Source organism: Terrapene carolina, unplaced genomic scaffold (assembly GCF_002925995.2).
Source record: "Terrapene carolina triunguis isolate 2854851 unplaced genomic scaffold, T_m_triunguis-2.0 Scaffold58, whole genome shotgun sequence".
Taxonomy (NCBI): Eukaryota; Metazoa; Chordata; order Testudines; family Emydidae; genus Terrapene; species Terrapene triunguis.
Genome location: NW_020664409.1, coordinates 76237216 through 76257790, shown reverse-complemented (window position 1 = coordinate 76257790; position 20575 = coordinate 76237216). Strand labels below are relative to the sequence as shown.

General features: G+C 41.6%; 1 protein-coding gene across 1 annotated transcript in view; it reads left to right on the top strand.

Moving 5' to 3' along the window:
* STK3 (serine/threonine kinase 3) overlaps positions 1 to 20575 on the top strand; it is a 278273-nt gene that overhangs the window by 102206 nt on the left and 155492 nt on the right. The window contains exon 7 of the mRNA XM_024215812.3: positions 17040 to 17177. Coding sequence (XP_024071580.1) covers positions 17040 to 17177 — 138 coding nt within the window. The remainder of the gene's footprint in view (positions 1 to 17039; positions 17178 to 20575) is intronic.

The following is a 20575-nucleotide window of genomic DNA, read 5'->3' as shown; positions in this document are numbered from 1 at the left end:
CCCACCCCGGAACCCATACCCCCAGTTAGAGCCCTAACCCCCTCCCGCATCCCAAGCCCCTGCCCCAGCCCAGTGAAAGTGAGTGAGGGTGAGGGAGAGAGAGCCACTGAGGGAGGGGGAATGTAGTGAGTGGGGGCGGGGCCTCAGGGAAGGGGTGGGACAGGGGGAGGGGCCTCGGGGAAGGAGCGGGGCTAGGGTGTTCGGTTTTGTGCGATTAGAAAGTTGGTAACCCTACAAAGAATTGACATGTCAATTCTAATGATATCTGGGACTTTGATCTTGTAATTAGATCATCCAATTTGATTAAAATGAGTGTTGTTTTAAAATGTAGGCTTAATTGGTCATTGTATAAGTAATACTATGCATCACCAATGCTACCTTTTTCATTTGGTGATTCAAAACGCAGTGGCCAAATTCTGCTTATGCAACCCCCTGGTCTGCACTGTGGCTTGCATGGGGTGGAAAAGGAGGACTGAATTTAACCTGTTAACTACATTTATTATCAGGAAATGATGTAGATCAATCTTACATTAATCTAACAATAAAATTAATGCGCTGTAATTTAAATGTTTTGTGAGTTACAGGAGACAATATCGATTAGTTAAGGACAATTACTTATGGATGTACAATGGGTGTGTAAGATGGGGAAAGGGCACTAGGGGCCTCTCTGGGTTTTTCCCCTTCTCCAGAACCTCCACTGGGCACACTATCCCTCGTCACTTGAAGGAGTAGAGAGGTTGGAAGCATACTTGTCTAATAATACCCGATCACTTTTTGTCATTGACTAAAATCTTCCTTAGCTAATTCTCGACCTACGGTGGTGAATAATTTCGTTTTAGCCCAGTTTAATTTTAGGAAAAAATATTAGAAATCCCTATGCTTCAGCTCAAACATGTTAAAAGGTATTCTGGTTAATACATATTTTTAAATTTAACTGCAGAACCACAAATATTGGCATAAGAACATAAGGGCAGGCATGGTGTATGTAACTTCTTAACTCTGTTAAGTTTAAAAACTGACTAGATTTCATATTTATATTATCTCTTTACTTACCATTGTTTATGATGTTTGCTTACATTTTGTATTTTTTCACAGCTTAGACAATGCAAATAAATGAGTAAGTTTTACTTTTGTTTGTTGTTAGCTTTTAGTCATCTGCCTGTATATCTGCTCTTTTTTGTTGTTATATCTTAATTCACCTCTTCACTCCACCAGAGATGCTACTTCTTATATTGTCTCTCCTAATATTTCCAATATCTTCTTTCATTTGGCTTCTATGCTTAGAATGGCCTGCATATTCTATCCCTGACATTCTCCTCTCCACTTAAATCCATCCTGAAAATCTTCTTCTTTTGTAAGCCTTCAAACATTATGGGCTCTTCTTCGAATATATGTCTCTATATGTGCTCCACCATAGGGTGTGCATGTGCCCATACACTCTTGACTGGAGATTGAAATTAGTAGTATCCGCAGGTCCATGCCTGCGCATTATACATCCTCATACTCCACAGCGAAGGTGCATAGGGAGGAGTGGATACACCGTGTCTCCAGTTCTTTCTCAACTGCCGGCAGCTCAAGATGGAGAAACTGCACTGTCTGCTGCTTCCTAGAAGCTTTTCTTTTCTTTTCTTGTTTTAGTATTTAGTTTTTAATTTATTAATTTAATTTTGGCACAGATTTGTGATTAAGGGAGGAGTACCATCCCCTCTTCTCCCTGGTCTCCTGCTGGGACTGATTTCTTGGTTCCTTTGCTCAGCAGGCTAACTTCCAGTGATGTTAGTGATGGGCACTCCAGCTGTCTCGGAAACTCATATGTCCAGTCAAAGGGCAAGGTTTGTACAGGGTTTAAAAGCAGATCTTGCAAAGAGAAGAAAGGTGAGATTGAAGCTCCTCCTGATGGAGTGCTCCCTAAGACCTGTGGGGTCCGAGTCTCTCCTCCCTGCCCCCAGCCCTCCCCATTAGCCTCATCCTCTCAACCTGTACCTATGACTGAGGCTGTCTTGGAGATGAAGCAGTCTAAGAAAAGAGAACCTCATTCCCCTGAAAGGAACTCCAGAAGAAGGAGTATTTCACTTGTTAGAGCTGAATCCAGGGACATCTTGTGTCCCATGGTGGGTACTGCTGAGGCTCCACCAGACCCGGGCACTGATGTGTCAGTACTGCCTACGAAGATATTCTACCCTGATAAGTCTGTCAGCAAGCAGCGCCGAGAAGCAGCATCCTGGTACTGGCTACAGAAATTTCCAGGCATTGAGACTTGTCTAAAACAAAAGACTTGGCACCAGTACGGACATTCTCTTGGAGCCATAGAGCATCCTCTCACCAAACTTCAGCTCTTTCTTCAAGTTGTATGTGTTCGAAGCACAGAGATATTGTTTTGACAGCCACTCTTAGGTATTGTCCTCAACTCCAGCTCAGTTACCATCTCTGGCTAGGAGTCTACTACTGCCCCAGCTCTGATTATCCACTACCATAGCCCTCTGGCACCCTCCAGATTCCTGTTTTATGATAATCTGTTAATCTCCAAGGAACTGGAGTCCTTCATTTTAAGGGGCACTGAGACATGCTCCCCTCCAATACTACTGTGCCCACCAGTCACTGACCCCTTATACCAGACAGCAGGAGCCAACTTCCGATACCTGCCAGTCCTCTAGTTCTTCTGACACTTTCTTGGCCCCAATACTGGCCCAGGTACCAATACCCATATGCTCATATGGCTTTCATTCGATCCCTTTGATCATCTTTGTCGTTCGCCTCTGGATCCTTTCCAGTTTCTCCACATCCTTTCTATACATCGATGACCAAAATTGAACACAGTACTCCAGCTGAGACCTAACCAGTGCCGAGTAGAACGGTACTATCACTTTCCCTGACTTGCATGCTATGCCTTTGATAATACAACCTAAATTTGCATTTGCTTTTTTTCAACAGCATCACATTGCTGACTCATGTTGAGGTTGTGTTCCACCATATCTCCCCGATCCTTCTCAGCAGTGTCGCTGCCAAGCCAGTTATCCCCCATTCTGTATTTGTGTTTGGTTTTTCTTCCCTGAGTGTAGCACCTTACATTTATCTTTGCTGAATTTCATTTAGTTGTTTATAGTCCAGTTCTCCAATTTATCAAGACCCCTCTGAATGTTAGCTCCATCCTCTAAAGTATTGGCAGCCCCCACTAACTTTGTGTCATCTGGAAACTTGATCAGTATGTTCTCTATACCTACATCTTGGTCATTAATGAAGATGTTAAATAACACAGAACCCAGAACAGATCCCTGTGGAACCTCACTTGAGACCTCCCTCCAATCCGACATCATTCCATTAATAGTTACTCGTTGTTTGCGGTTTTTTACCCAATTATGTATCCACTTAATGGTAGTTCTGTCTAGCCTGCGTTTCTCCAGCTTACTTATTGGAATATCTTGTGGAACTGTGTCAAAAGCCTTGCTGAAGTCCAAGTATATTATATCTACCACATTCCCCCATCCACCAAAATCAGTTACCCTGTCAAAGAAGGAAATCAAGCTGGTGTGGCATGATTTGTTCTTATAAAGTACTTTGTAATATACAACACAGTTTCACCGTGGAGAGAGGAATGCTCTTAATCAGTGCTTTGTCTGTCACTGTATTACCTTGAGGACTATGATCTTGTATAACGTTCATTATTTCTGTCATTTAGGTCCCAGTTCAAAATAGTATTAGCTGCCTAAACTTGATTCTTAAGTAGCATTAAAGTGATTTTATGTTTTTCTAAATCTGGTTAGAGAACAGGGCAATTGGTAGCATTGTCTAAGCATCTTCTGTTTTTTGTTGACTGCAAATACAAGGTAATTATGGATCCTTTGAGTGAGAACTTTTCACTTTCATGTGGCTCAGCAGAGTGCAGGATTTTGCAAGGTCTTACAGTAGTAGGGAGCTGTATTTATCCTACTTACAATCAGGGCCGGCTCCAGGTTTTCTGCTGCCCCAAGTGGCGGAAAAAAAAAAGGCTGATCAGTGGCACTTTGGCGGCAGAGGAAGAGAGGGACCGAGGGACCCGCCGCCGAATTACCGCCGAAGACCCGGACGGGCTGCCCCAATAGCGGACGGAGTGCCGCCTCTTTGTATTGGCCGCCCCAAGCACCTGCTTCCTTAGCTGGTGCTTGGAGCCGGTCCTGCTTACAATCTTGGAATCACTCTGAGAGCAGGTGTCCCCTGACAGTATCAAAATGAAGTTTTATATTACAAAAGTGTATGTGAAAACCAGCAGCACATACAAAAATATCTTGTAAGTCTGCAATCCAGTGAAACTTTTGGTAAGAAAATCAGACTGCATCAGATTTCTTGCATCTAAAGTAAAATATTTTAATTTCATTACTGCTTCAACGACTCCTTTAGTTCTCCTCATTCAGTTTTAGGATTAAGTTGATTCACTTTTCAGAGTAGCAACATCAAATTTATCTGTAGCCGGTTTTAAGTTGCTTCTTGGTGGTTATTCTTATTCTTGGACCTGCTATGAAATAGTGCTATTGGCTGTCTGAATTTTGAAGCTCATTTCAGCTCTGTTAAGGATAATTTTTTCCATGTAAGGCACATTGCTCTCATTCACTGTTGTGTTGTGACCCCATTTGGCAGGTTTCTTGTTGATGGTTTTGTTTTTTCATTCTTGATTATTGTAATGTTCTGTTAACTTGTAATAGACAAAGTGGTATACATATAAATTGTTAAATAATTGCATGATTTTATACCTCCTGTGGGTTATTTGTAATTTATTATTATTATTATTTATTATTATATGCCTGCTAAAAACCTTTCCACATCAAAGTTGATTGCCTATATGTTCCAGACCTTTACGTGGTTACCTTAGGGCAGGTTCCTTTACTTTCCTATCTCTAGCAACATGGAATAATTTCCCTGTTGCCTTTTATCCAGGTTCCTTCATTAGCTTTGAACATTTTACCTTTTTTTTTTTTTTTAAAGAGCTTATTGATAAGTTCTGTTTTTCCTTTCTAAAAGTCATTCACAAGTAGCAACAGCACTAGTATACCGGTTAAGGTAAATCTAAGTTACGTGATGATGTGTGAAACAGTGAGGACCAGATTGTGATCTGTACTTTGCTGCAATCTCATTGACTTCAAGGAATGTTTATATCATTGTAACTGAGCTTGGAATTTGGCCTGGTATGTACCTAAACCAAAAAGGAAGCATGAAGAAAAATATAACAGTATAGTTAAATGGCAAAGTTCAATATGTTTTTAAGCCATATAGATACCCTTTAGAAAATGGAAATCCAGCCCAAATGAAATCAATAGAAAGGATAATAAATTGTGCTATTTTAAATATAAGATGAAAATATAAAAGTTGAAATCTGAAGAACAAATAACCAAACATACACTAATGCAAACAGACAAACTAATACAAACAAGCAAACAAACAATAAAATATCAAGGAATTATTTAAGAATATTGAAAGAAGGGTTCTTGGGAGAGACTCAGTGGATCTGCTGGTCTTCCAGATTGTAAAGAGAGGAATTAAGGAAAATAAAGATATTACAGAGAAGTTAAATTATTTCTTTACTTAAGACTTCACCATAGAGGATGTTGGAGCAATTCCTACCCCAGGCGTCATCTTTTCAGGTAATAAAGATGACATACTGTCAGAGATCAAGGTGTCAAAAAAGGAGTTAGGGCATATTGATAAAGAGCAAAAAATCACCAGGCCCAAGTGATACTGCTGTACTGGAACTGGCGGTGTTTAATATATTTAATGATGTGGAAAGGGTTGAATAGTGAGGTGGAAAATTTGCACATGTTATAAAATTGTTTGTCAATCAAGAGCAGTAGCTTGGACTTTGCCTGACTGGTGAATTGCTGCTACTCTGGTAAGTTCTGCCCCTTAAGTCATGAAAGCAGCTTTGTCCCAGATCCCTGCCAGAACCAGAAAGTTGAGTCAGGGCCTGGGGTTTCATAATATGATATACTTACTCAAAAAATAATAAAAACAAACAAAATTTACTTGTTATTTTAGAATATAGGCTATTTCATGTCATCCATACTGGGCATTATAATGAGACCTACTGCAAGCAGAATCATATTGGTAATATTGTTTTGAAATTTAAAAGAAATTTGTTGTTGTGATTCCAGTCAAAATATCACATTTAGCAGTAGGAGCAAGTAACATATGAAACTTTGATGGCAGTTGTGTTACAAGTGGCAGCATAAAAGATGGTGAAGGTTGATTCTGTACAGTAGTTTTACAACTGCACTATTACAGTTACTGTTGCAAAATGTTTGAGATCAAGATCTTTACATTCTTGACTTATTGTAACACTGTCAAAATGTTATGAATTTACTGGCAATAGCTAAGTGTGTGGTTCAATATAAATTGCTTATCCTTTAATAACCCATCTTTGCTCTTAATCATGTGACTATTGTTTCCATTATCTTTATTTCCTTTTCTCTGTGTCTATTGCTTTATTACTTTACCATCTTAAGTACATCATGCTTTGCTTTAAACAGCATCCAAAGGTCATCATTCCAAAGAGAAGCTTACAGTAGTTAATGGGTATTAAACTACTGGTAACAGTTGTAAAAAACTCTGCTACTAGTGTTAAGGTTAGATATTTTTGTCATTCTAAAGCAATTTGAGTACAGTTTTGATACCATACCATGTTATTTAATTTGTATGTTTTGTCATTTGTTACTTTTAAAAAACGTTCAAAAGGCACATAAAATTGGGTGAATATGTTAAATTATTTGTTTATATACATTTCCCCCCCTCAAAAACATTTTAAAAAATTTGCATTGATGTTCACTTGTTTCACTCTGTGTCTCCACTAAATTTTTTTTCTCTTTAAATTCCATTGAAACCATTGGTGGCGCTATACTTAAGTGGGCAGGTGTTCTTGCTAGGGATCCTGATGTAGGATCAAGACCTGATGAAGTATTCTGAATTTCATTCATCTTCGGTTGTAAACAGACAAGTGTAGTTTTTTGTCCTTTTCATTTCCTGGATGTGGTTTTGATTTAGGATGAAAACAGTTCTGGGGAATGCTTACATTAAATGTAGAGAGTGAGAGTGTGAAGGATTTTACTAAACTCTTCAGAAATGTTATAAAACCTATATTTTGGGCTAAATTACTTGATACTGTCCTTTTTAAATACTGTATAAAGTGACATATAACTTTCAATGAGAAGCACCTTCCATCATGAGAAAATAATGACTTCTTTAGTTTAATCAATATTGGCATTTGTGACACTAGTGGAGTGAAAGTCTTCTGAAAGAGGAAACTAGTTTTTATTCTGCTTTGATGATGATTTAATTTGCAGAGGCAAATATGGTAATTATTTCCCTGCACTCCCTGGCCAGCTGGTAATTAGTTGCATCCTCTACCTCATTCTTGCATGTAACATTTATGTGCTCTGAAATACAAAAAACTTTATATAATCCACCCTTTTCTCCTACCCCTATAGTCTGCTTCTATACCACAACTGGTTTCTGTGGCTAAATTTACTGTTACCAGCTTAGAGATTGCTGCAGCATCATTTTGCACTGAAGATGCAGCAAGGCTCTATGAGGTGGGTCCCAAAGAAGAAAATAGGTACAATTTTAAAAGGCTAGTGTGCTGAGGGGCCTGGTTTTTAGGGGTCACATTTCTAAAGCTGATGGAATTTCACTAAATTGGGTGTCACCTTTAAGGAAGAACTGTTACAGTATCCCAGATTACTTTTCTTTTAATTATTTAAAGGCAATTGATTTTTTTCTGAAGTGATTCAGCATCTCCATAAGAATGTTATATATGCTTATTTTTTGGAAATTTGTTGACTGAAGTGATAATGTAATTAGTATAAGTAGGCAATGCCAAAACAGCCAAAAGAAAAATAACTTCATACATTGCCTAAGGATACCTTGCTCCTAACAGTCCTTGTGAATCACTGTTCCTTTCAGAAAGGCTTATGTTCCTGTTAATTCCACTTGGCAAAATGTCTCACAACATCACCAATATCAAAAAATGACAAAACAACCAAGATGTAGAAAAATGACTACCAAACACCTTCAATAACATTCCAATTGTACTGGGGAAATAGTGACAAGAAAAGCAAACTGACAGTAAACTGAGGGTATGTCTACATTGCAGCTGGGAGAGTGCTTCCCAGCCCTGGTAGAAAGACATGCACTAGCTTGGTTTGAGGTAGTGTGATAAAAATAGCAGTCTGCATGTTGTGGCACCAGTGGAGGCTTGGGCTAGCCACCTGAGCTTAGACCAAGGGTGGGCAAACTTCTGGGTATGGAAATTGTATGGTGGACCATGAATGCTCACAAAATTGGGGGGTTGGGATGCGGGAGGGGGTGTGGGCTTCGGCTGGGGGTGTGGGCTCTGGAGTGGGGCCAGAAATGAGGAGTTCAGAGTGTGGGAGGGGGCTCCGGGCAGGGAGTTGGGGGTGCAGGGAAGGGGGCTCCGGGCTGAGGCAGGGGGTTGGGGTGTGGGGGGGTGATGAGGGCTCTGGCTGAGGGTGCAGGCTCTGGTGTGGGGCTGGGGATGAGGGGTTTGGGGGGCAGGAGGGTGCTCCAGGCTGGGACTGAGGGGTTTGAAGGGTGAGAGGGGGCTCAGGGCTGGGACAGGGGGTTGGGGCATGGGAGAGGGTCAGGGGTGCAGGCTACGAGCAGTGCTTACCTCAAGCAGCTCCCAGAAGCAGCAGCATGTCCCCTCTCCGCGGTTCCTGGCTAATGGGAGCTGCAGAGATGGTGCTTGGGGCGGGGACACCGTGCGGAGCCTCCTGGCTGCCCCTATGTGTAGGAGCTGGAGGGGGGACATGCTGATGTTTCCGGAAGTTGTGTGGAGCGGGGCAAGCCCGTGACCCCATTCCCTGGCAGGAGCTCGAGGGCCAGATTAAAAGGTCTCACTGGCTGGACACAGCCTGTTTGCCCACCCTTGGCTTAGACTCAGAGGGTCAGGTATGCTTGAGAGCCTGAGCAGCAACATCCATGCTGCTATTTTTAGTGCAGTGTAGACACACCCCAAAAGGCTCTATGGCAGTCACCCAGCATTCAAGCCCAAACAATATACCTAACCTGCTCTCAGAGCAGAAAACAAAACAGAAAGGTGCGGTTCCTTTGCTAAACTGCTGCTGGGTATGTGATGTATTCTTAGGTTGTGTGAAATTTACAGGTGTGTCATCATGAATGATAGGAAGAATAAGCCACAAAAATTTTCAGAAGAAGAAATTCCACGTGATGTATGAGGTTTCTCATTTTTCTTGTGGCATATCCTAATTCTACTAATTACATTATCACACCAATAAAATCATCCGTAAAAGAACCTTCGCTAAAAAATGGTTTCAGTCTGGACTTCATTTATATTGCTGGCATACTAAATATAATCAAGGAAAAATCAGATGCATATCCATCCTCTCTATTAGGACTAAATCCTCAGCTCAGCACAGGGCTGACTAGACGTTCTGGGACCTGGGCAGTTGTGTAGGGGGGCAGAGGAGATCCCACTCAGTCACAGCAAAGACTAGTTCAGTCTAATGGCTGTAGTAGCAACTCAGTATTAGGTGGTCCAATGTATTCCCCACTTTGAGACGGATTGTCAAAGGTTCTGCATAGTGGTGTATCCTCTGGACTTATCCTGCACCCTCCCGCATTATAAAATGTTGTTTGGGGAGAGGCTCCACAAATCCTCATTCCACAGCTGGGGGCCAGAATTTGCCCCAAAGCACTGTATGAAAACATATTCCTAAATATCTATTATTTGTAGATCTGAACTGGAGGCATAAAACTGGAAAGGTCAGTTCAGGACAGGATGGAATCTCTTTTATAGACAAGACAAAGGCCAACACAGATTAAGTTGAAGAAAAGTAAGACTAACTTAAACTCAAAGGTTTGTACTCTGACATCTCTTAGCCTGTAAAATAGAATACCTGGAAGGATGCTTTCATGATTAAAACTCAAGAGTAGGAGTCAGGTGACCTGAGTTTTATTTCTACCTCTGCCCTGTATTTCCTTTGAAACCTGGGCAAGTCACTTGGGAATCTCTCTCAGGTATACAGGGTGTGAAAATAGGAATGAGGTGGGAAAAAGGCCTTGTCTAATTAAGATTTCCCCCCTCCCTCCAATAAAATTTCTCTCAGTTGCTACCACTGGGCTGCTACTAGCCCAAGCACTGGGAGCAGTGATGAGAGGACTAGTGTATATAAGGTGCTAGCAGCTGCTAACATGTTAACTACTGTTATCTTGACCTGCCTGGAGCACTGTCAATGTTAGCACTGCCACCATTGCTACTGCCAGTGGAACTGGACTAGTGGTAATAATGATGGGGAAATTTTAGGAAAAAAGTCTAAGTAGAGGCACAGCCAAAGAAAGTGGCTAAGAGTGATACATTGGGTAAGCAAAGGGAGTGGGAATATAGGAGGAGATGAGGGCACAATGTAAAGGTGCTTTCTGTGCACCCACTGGGCAGCCAGACACAAACTGGTGAAAATTTCTTCAAGTTAAAATAATACTTTTTTTTTTAATGTAGGATGAGATCTGCCAAGGTGTTTAAAGATATCCTCTATCCTATGGCAGATATGAGATCTGCCAAGATGTTTTTTAAATGTAGGATGAGATCTGCCGAGGTGTTTAAAGATATCTTCTATCCTATCTTTTGAGAGTTGCATCTAGTTCTGTTTCTCCAATTTTCTTGAAAGGAAACAGAGGAAGCCAAATCACAGAGTACTTTGAAGGTGAACGGGGGAAGCTTAAACGTTATACGGAAAAGATGTGAAGGCAGTAATAGGCAGTAGAAAGGTGAGATGGGGTTGGAAGGTTGGGAGAGGTTGTCAGCCATGTTTTGGTTGGATTGCAGAAGGGAGAGATGGGAAAATGGGAGGCTGGGGAGTAGACAGCGGTTCTCAAACTATGGGTTGGGACCCCAAAGTGGGTCGCGACCCTCTTTTAATGGGGTCGCCAGGGTGGCATTAGACTTGCTGGGGCCTGGGCCCGAAGCCGAAGCCTGAGCCCCACTGCCCAGGGCTGAAGCCGAAGCCCGAGGGCTTCAGCCCTGTGTGGCGGGGCTCAGACTTCGGCTTCAGTTCTGGGCAGCTGGGCTCAGGTTACAGCCCCCCACCCGTGGTTCAAGCCCTCAAGCTTCAGCTTTGGCCCCCACTCCAGGGTGGTGGGGCTCAGGCTTCAGCTTTGCCCCCCTCCCACAGCCCCGCTTGGGGTGGCAGGGCTCGGACTTTGGCTTTGGTGCCCCCACCTGGGGCAGTGAGGCTCAGGCTTTGGTCCCCCTTCCCAAAGTCTTGTATTAATTTTTGTTGTCAGAAGGGGGTTGCAGTGCAATGAAGTTTGAGAAACCCTGGAGTAGATGGTTACAATAGCCAAGGTATGAGGTAATTAGCATGTTGGATTAATGATTTGGCAGTTGGGATTGAGAGAAGGTCTTTTAAAGACTGTAAGTGAGAAACCTGGATGTGAGGGATGAAGAAAAGGAGTCAAAGGTGACTCCAAGATTGCTAGTCTATGTTAATATGAAGGATTGTGAAGTTAATAACAGAGAAGGGATTTAGAGGAGAGGTGTTAGCAGGAAAATAAACTCTGTTTAGATATGTTGAGCTAGAGATAATAGCAAATCATTCAGGAGGCTATGAAGAAAGGAAAAATAGTCCAGTGGTTAAGGCAGTAGCCTGAGACTCAGGAGGCTTGGGATTCACTTTCTTGCTCTGTCACGGACTTCATGTCTGCCCTAGCACGAGTCACTTTGGCCTGGTCTGCACTTAAAAGTTAGGTCAATAAGCTACATTGGTCAGAGAGGTGAAAAATCTACACCCTGATTGATGTAATTATGCCAACCTAACCCTAACCCCATAGTGTAGATGCAGCTATGTCCACAGAAAATGGTTCTATTGAAGCAATCGTCATTCAGGGAGGTGGTATTCCTACAACAATGGGATAACCCCTTCCATTGCATCTATACTATGGGGTTATGCTGGCATAGCTATGTTGCTGTAGCTATGCGAGTATAGTCTCTGTAGTGTAGATGTTCCCTCACTCTTTCTGTATCTCAGTGATTCACATGTAAAATTGACATAATAGTGCTTTCCTACCTCAGGGATGTTGTGAAGAGGATTATTCTCTGATTTTACAGTAATGGGGGTCATATAAGTGGCTAAGATAGATATACCCGTTAGATAAGGGTGACTTGCCCAGGGGTATGTATGTGTAATAGATTCAATTGTATGTATGTGTATGAAAGTGATAGTTAAAGCCATGGGAGGGCAAGGGGTGAACAAGATGATCTATGGCGTGAGTACAAGGTATGAAGATGAGAAGAAGACTTCAGGTGGAGCCACGCAGTACACCAACAAGGACTGAAGGAGACTGAAGGAGCAGTTAGAGAAGAGAAAAAAGAACGGAGCTGTATAAGCCCTGGGAAAAGGAAGTGACCAACGTTTTGAACGAACACTAGAATTTAGAGAAGATTTATTTTTCATTTGATTTATGGTAAAATGTGTAGTTAAGCAACATGTTGTGTAGACACAAATAAACTGGGAAGCTAATCTTTCTTTAGAATTAACATTCTTCCATCAAAATGGTTTTTGAGATCAGATAAAATTATATAGACTGACATATGTATGTATATAATTTGTCTGCCTAAGCATCTTGTTCTTTTCTTTCGAAAAATAATCTACTATTTTTTAGTATTTCCTATATTGAGATGGGGTTCAATTTACAGTTTAATTTCATGTTCCCCCCCGAAGTATAAACCATGATCTTGTATTTTAATTGAATATGTACTTTTGTACTGCATATACAGTATTTCACATAGTCTTTATACAGTGTTTTTGTATTACAAAAGTGCATCTAAAATTGTTTTGCAGACTAATATTGCAGGAGAAATAATAGGTCAAGATTTTAAAAAACAGGAGCCTACTGTTTAGGGTTCTAAATCCAAGTTTAAGAACCTAAATAAGTGGCCTGATTTTCAGTAGTGCTGATTACCCATTTTTATTTAAGTACCTAAATATGGATCTAGGAGCCTAAGTTTAAGTTTTTATATATATATAAGTTACTTTGGTAGCTTGTATTGTTAACCATTTAAGAATAAATGGTCAGTCATTTGTTGATTATAAAGAAGTAAATTCTTTGATATGATTCATAGCTGCTATATAGTTAATTAAAATAACCTTGCCCCTAAATATGATAGCTCATATATTTAGACTTGTTTGTTCTGTGTGTCACAGTTCAGTGCTTATGATCAAATAGGAGATGTATATTTTTAGCTCATTTTATGATGATACTATATAAACAATAGTTACAAGTAGACCGTTTTATCCTTGTGTTTCTTATAGCTACTGCAGAAATTACATGTTAAGTTTAAGATTATCTTGGGATAAGACTACAACTCAGCAGCTCAAAGTTCAAAAGAGATCATTACCTTCAAGGACAGAAGCAGCTGAGTTTGTCATCCTTTGCTTTATAGCAGCAGTACTTCATTTATACTGATAAACAATTAGTCTGGTACTGCAAACTAGTAGTTTAATGCCAGCGTGGAGGCCTATCAGTAGTGCATAGTACTACTTTCATGCATCTGAGCTCAAGTGCCAGGCTGGGGATACCTTATATTGGAGTAGGGTACCCCTCTCCAAGAAAATAAAGAAAAATTACTTGAATTATGGCAGCAGGAGTATTACTTTTGTTAAACCAAATGGCCAGATTTGTTACTGTACATTTCCTATTAGGTGAATAATGAACTGATCTATAAAATACAAGTATTTGAATTGAAATCAGTTATTTGGTACTGAAATATTTATTCTCTGAAAATTATAGTGAATATTTAGGTTGTACAAATTCAACATATGTTCAGCTTTTCTTGAGAATATGAGTTTAATTTTAGATTGAGGTGTTTGAACAAGATTCTGGGCTTTCGTAGACCATCAAAAATATGTTCAGGGATTATGCTGAAAATCTCAAATTAATGTCTCTCTCCTCTCCCCTCCCGGCAGTATTTCAAATGTTGGTATGTATGCTATGTAGATGGTAAGAATAAATTGTCTCTTTTTTTTTACATCACTCTGTGGTCATTTCATTTTGTTTTTTCTTCCCCTTCTTCAAAAGTTCCATTTATCTGTGTAGGATGGTTACAATGAATGAGTACTATGTTTTTGTGACCCCATCTTCTTACATGGGGAAAAGTGGTGATCCCAACTGAACCTGGTTTGAGAAGTGAATAATGACTTTTTTTTTTTTTTTTAAACCTTAGGTCTTTTAATACACCGTGTGCTGCTATCTTTGCAACTATTTGTAATTCTATACAGTAATTTATGAAATACTGTGATAGACCCAGACCAGTTGGGAACAGCAGAGTAGCAGAAGGGAGATATACTGGCCACTGGATAAGTAGTTTTCTGTTCCCTGAGTGACCAGAGCAGGGGCTGCTCCAGGCTAATAGACCACCTGACTCCAATTAACCTGCTAAGAGTCAGGTGAGGCAGTTAAGCACCTGACTCTAATTAAGGCCCCTCTGATGCTACAAAAGGGCTCACTCCAGTCAAGCCAGGGGGAGCCAGAGGAAAGGAAGTGTGAGTGAGGGGAACTGGGAGCAAGAGGTGTGCAAGAAGCCGAGAGTGAGTAGGCGTACTGCTGGAGGACTGAGAAGTACAAGTGTTATCAGACATCAGGAGGAAGGTCCGGTGGTGAGGACAAAGAAGGTGTTGGGAGGAGGCCATGGGGAAGTAGCCCAGGAAGTTGTAGGTGTCTTGCAACTGTACCAGGAGGCACTCTAAACAGCTGCAGTCCACAGGGCTCTGGGCTGGAACCCGGAGTAGAGGGCGGGCCCGGGTTCCCCCTATACCTCCCAACTCCTGATCAAACACAGGAGGAATTGACCTGGACTATAGCTTCTACCAGAGGGGAAGGTCTCTGGACTGTTTCCTGATCCACAGGGTGAATCTGTGAAGCGAGCAAATCCGCAAATAAGCGCAGGACCCACCAAGGTAGAGGAGGAACTTTGTCACAATACGTATTTAATATTAATATATGGCACTTCATTGATTAAAAACTTCCCCCCATCTTATTAGGGTGATAGTTCAGACTAATACCTCAGAAAGGTGTCTATTAATCTTTCTTTTCCTCCTCTTATGCAGGTAGCTCCTCAGTTAGGGTAAAATCTAGGGTCATGAAAATCAGTGGCAAAATCTCTTGGACTTAAACAGAACAAAGAAGGGACATATAGTGTGATTTCCCCTCCCCCCCCATCTGTACTCCTAAGGGAATTCTACACCAAAAAAATAAAAATTCTATGCACAATATTTTAAAATTCTGCAAAATTCTGCATATTTTATTTGTTAATAAATAAATGTGGAGGTTCCAGCATGGCAGAGGGGAGCACAGGCCATTGGCTGCATGAAGATGGACTATCACCCTGCATTCCTTCCCCCCTCCCCTTGGGGACACAGACTTTTCGGTGAGGCTGCACCTGACCCTGGCATTGCAAGGGCTGGGGCCTTGCCCCACTACACCAGCTGCACCAAGATAGCGAGCAAGAGGGACAGTCTCGCACACACACCCAGCCCTGGCCCCTGATCCAGGTGTGGGGCAGGCAGGCTTAGCCCTGCAAGATCCAAGTGTGGAATGGCTTAGTGTGGGGGAATCCAGGTGTGGGGTGAGAAGGTTCTGTGTGGGATAATCTGAGTGTGGGTGGCTTACTGGGAGGTCCTGGTGTGTAGGGGCATATGGATGCACACAGCCTTGGGGGTGGGTTCTGGGTGCAGGGGGAATGGGACTCTGTAGAGGGGTCCAGGTGAAGGTGGTTGGGGTTCAGCAGGGAGGGTTTGTGTGTGGGCAATATGGGGCTTGTTGGGGCATCTGGGTGTGGGGGGCTCAGCAGGGGAGAGTGGGGCTTGGTGAGGTGGGGGTCTGGGTGCAATTGGTTGAGGATCTGTGGGATAAGAATCTGGGTTTGGGGGGCTCATTGGGGTGGTCTATGTGCAGGAGTGTGGGGCTCATTGGGGTGGGGTTTGAGTGTGAGGGCTAAGTAAGGGATGGCCTGGGTGCAGGGTTGGGGGTCTGGATGCCCTGGCCCCAGTCCCAGCCCCGGCCACAGCCCTGGCCGCTCCTTGCAAGGGAAGAGGAAGTCCGGTCCTCCCCAGCCCAGACTAGCAGCTGAGCCCAGTGCAGGCTAGGAGCCACTGGCCAGGCCATCCCCATTCCCACTCTGAACACCTGAAATGATGCGCTGGCGCTGCTGGGGAGGGGCCCACGACTGTTCTTGCTACTTTCCTTTGCTTCTCTGTCAGAAGTCATTTTTCTGCAGGGAAGCAAAAAATCCCCAGGGGACATGAATTCTGCGTATGTGCAGTGGTGCAGAATTCCCCCGGGAGTACTACCTGGAGAATTTCTCTGTATGTGGTTTTCAACAAATAGGATAAAATGTTGCCATTTTCACAATTTCTATAAGACCTTTTCATACCAGTAAGCTAGTGACATGATTTTGTTTACATTTTATTGTTGCAGTGTGCCTTCAGTGGCATCTTATCCATTTTTAGAATTAGTTTCAAATCACATTGGCAGAATCAAGGTGTTTAATTACACCTGAATATTTTAGAATGCAAAAGTAAATAGGATTGATCTGACTTTCTTCAGCAATTTTGCTTGTACAAAATTGAAATTAACTTAAGAGATGGGAAGTGGATCTGGTTCTCAATAGCAATATTTTTAGATATATCTGCAGAACCAGGAAGTGCCCTAATTTCTGCTAAGAGGTTCTGAAAGGGCAAAATCTTCTCTCGAGACTGATAACAGTAATAGATAAAATAAAGAATGATGTGCTCAATGAGGTACAATTTAAATAGAGGAAATCTAATGGGAAATAGCTGCATTGGTAGCAGATGGATTTGCTTCCTGAATCTCAATCATATTGGAAATTCTAGACCAGTTAAAATTTGTCTTCCAGATTCTCAGTCTGATTTAAAAAAAAAAAAAAAAAAGTGGAGAAAGCCATGTGTTTATTTGGCTACAGTGTTATGATTTTTGCTGATTTTTTTTCACCTTTCTATTTTTGTCTTAATTTTTTTAACTAGGCTATTTTTATGATTCCCACGAATCCACCGCCAACATTCCGGAAGCCGGAGCTCTGGTCTGATGAGTTTACTGATTTTGTGAAAAAATGTTTAGTGAAGAATCCTGAGCAGAGAGCTACTGCAACACAACTCCTACAGGTCAGTATTTAAGTTGCTAAGGCAATGCATTCGCTTTGGTTTTCTGGCCTCAAGCCAGAACTTTTGTGAGGATTTCTAGGAACCAAGGGTCATTAGAAAATCTTGTTCTGGCCACATGCTCCTTCTTTTTTGAAGTTTATCTACCAAAATACAGAGATTCAAATAATAGCAAATGGTTACATATGAAATAAAATCATAACGTGCAGTCTAAAGCCAGACTTAATTAACTAGATAATCTCATGTCTTGTAGAGTGATGCAGGCCCAAAATCTTTGCAGGGTTTTGCAAACAAGTTGGCTGGGTTTTGTAGGGATAACTTAGCTGACATGAGCAGGCCCAAGTTAAGACAAGACAAGCCTGAACAAGTAACTTCTGAACAAGCATGAACAAGTAATTGCTGAAACAACTAACTATTGTGAATATATTTTTAGTAAAAAAGGGAGTAAGAAACTAAATAAACTAAAGTAAGCAGAACTAATAATCTTGCCTTATGCAATCTGCAAAGTGATTGGTCTTTACATGCAAGTATAGCTGTTAATAGCTAGGAAAGACATATATAAACTGTGTAGTATGTGACATGAACTGGAAATGTGGTACAGTATCACACTATGCCTAAACTCCCTGTGTCTCGGCCTAGCTAGCGTGGGCAAAGTAACCTGAGTGATGAGTGGAGTCGAACTGAGTTTTTTGGATCCCAGAGACCCGGATAAAATGTTTTTCCAGTATTACACGAGGTGTTCTGGATAAGCCGAGTAGAAAGGTCTGGAAGGGAATTCCAACAGGATCATGAGACAGGCATGCTGTCAGCTTGCTTTCCAGGTGAAGGACCCACTGTGTGCCTTTTCCCACCCCCCACCTCCAGATATACAAGTCTTCTTTTGGCTATGTCTACACGATGCACTGTGCCACTACAGCCGCGCCGCTAAAAGGTGCTTAGTGTAGCCACTGTTTGTCGGCATGAGAGAGTTCTCGTGCTGACAAAAAACTTCCACCCCCAACGCGTGGTGGTAGCTTTGTTGGCAGGAGAGCTCTCCTGCTGACAAAGCGCTGTTCACACCAGCCCTTTTTGTTGGCAGAACTTTTGTCATTCTGGGGTGTGTTTTTTTCACACCCTGGAACAACAAAAGTTTTGTTGTCCAGGTTGCAGTGTAGACAAAGCCTTTGTAATTATTCATAAACAGGACACTCCTGCTGTTTTGTTTCTTCCTGTAGATTTTCTCTCCTGTGGATTTTGCAACCTTTTGACTGGCACTGGGTCTGTATGCAAATAGGTCTCCTTTTGAGGCAGACAACATACAAATGATCAGAAAGGGAGATAAATTTCTGTTATCTCCTGCCTAAAAGGAACCTGTGTGAGGCAAATTACCTCCTGGGGACCGGCTTTAAATCCAAGACCTCAAAACATAATTTTCAATATAGATATATGACTCCTTAAATATTATCTGTACATACATTTCACAATGATTATGACTACCAGTGGGCTAATGGCTCTCAGTAGAGACCTTATTATCACTTTTTGGTGAACTATTATACATATATCTGACCTAGAGGACCCCTGTAAAACTCTATGCATTCCCTATCCCCTCTGCCAGTTGGCACCAAGAGCTCCCTGGGTCACACCATGGCTGCCTGAAATCTGCATAGCAAGAAATGAGAATAATAGAACTGAACAATACAAGGGCTTTAGATTTCAAGAAATCAAGTGTTGTGGAATTAGGAAATCTATTCGGTATGCTATTCTGAGAGGCTGTACTAAAATTCACAAGTGTAGAAGAGTGGGGAGACCTGAAAATACCAGGCTAGATTGTTTCCTTTATGGGGAAAACTAGTAAAGGGGTAAAATATACAACCCCAGTTTTCTCTTAAACTTTCTTTAAAAGTTGAAAAGAATTTTGACCCACTATATCAGTGCATGTTCAGAGAAACCACACATCTATTCCAGGCCAAACACCAAAGTTGACTATGCAGAGGCCAGTAGCGCTGCCTAGTTCCCTAAGTGACCATCTCCTTCCATGACAGCAGGATTCCCATGCTTTCCCCTTCCATGGCTGCCTAAAAAATCCTGACTTTAGAGGCAGATGTTCCAAGGAACAACTAGTATAAGTAGAACTGACTGGCTGACAGCAATATATCTGGTCAAAAAATAGAGAAAAAACATCATGAGAATTTTGTTGACATTTTTCTTTACTTTTTTTTGTTAGTTTTTTCAATTTCAAAAATTCAAATTGAATTTCAAATTTCCTGTAGGTAATAATCCTACTTTAATAGGGGGATAGACTATATTACTACGTAGGCCTTCTGCTCCTCTCATTTCTTGGATTCTTCATCCATAAGCATTTTGGACAGGCTAGTGGTTACATTTTAAATTTTAACAATGGCACCAATAAACAATCAAACTGGGTGAAAACAAAATTCTTCCTCGGATTCTCAGATAGGTGAGAACAGGAGATAGATAACTCCTGATGCCACAACAAGTTACATGGGTTCATTATTTACCAGCGCCACCTTAGCCTCAAAAATTATTCTCTTGGGAACTCATTTTTCCTTTAATTATTCAGAACCATAAATTCACCACTAGGAGACTATTATCTTGACATGGAGATGAATCAAATCTCTGTGTTTTATATCAAATTTTTACTTTTCTGACTCCACTACAAAGAGATTAAAATTCTTACATTTACAGTATTAGTATGTAGTGCCAAAGAATGACCTAATTCAGAAATAAGGATATGAAGTACTTCCATATTCCTTCTATGATCACTGCTTCAAGCTGTAAGGTAAGTTGTGGCAGGACAGTATATGAAGAGAGCTTTAGATTTTAATCAGTCTGGTGAATCAGCATTCCGTATAAGGAAAAAACAATTTTACAAGCATTGTGATATTAGCCATGTCATTTGATAAGTTCAGTATGAACGCTGGAAATACTAATTTTCACTGAATACCTAAGTTACGTACGAATACAGCTGATCAATCCACTATTTTATGCCATGTCACAAACATCAAGCCTTATTCCCCTCTCGTTTACATTCTTGTAAATTGATTAACACCATGTATTTCTGTGGAGTGTCACCATTGTAAAGCTGGTGTGAGTGAGACAAGAAACAGGCCATAGTTGAAAAAAGTAATAGTCTAAAGGCATGTGTACCCTACAAACTGAAGTAGACTTAAGTCGACGTACAGCCTGGGCTATATTTACTGCTGTTTTTCAAGTCCACAACCTGGGAGTGGGGAGCTAGAAGCCCAGGCTGCAGCCCAGCTGGGAGCCAGGAGCCTCCACCTGGAGCTGAGGGCCTGTGCTCTTAGCCCCTCCCCCCTTAGTCGGGCTGCTGCCTGGGCTCCCCACTCCTAGCTGGGCTGCTGCCCGGGCTCCCCGCTCTGATCCAGGCTGCTGCCCGGGCT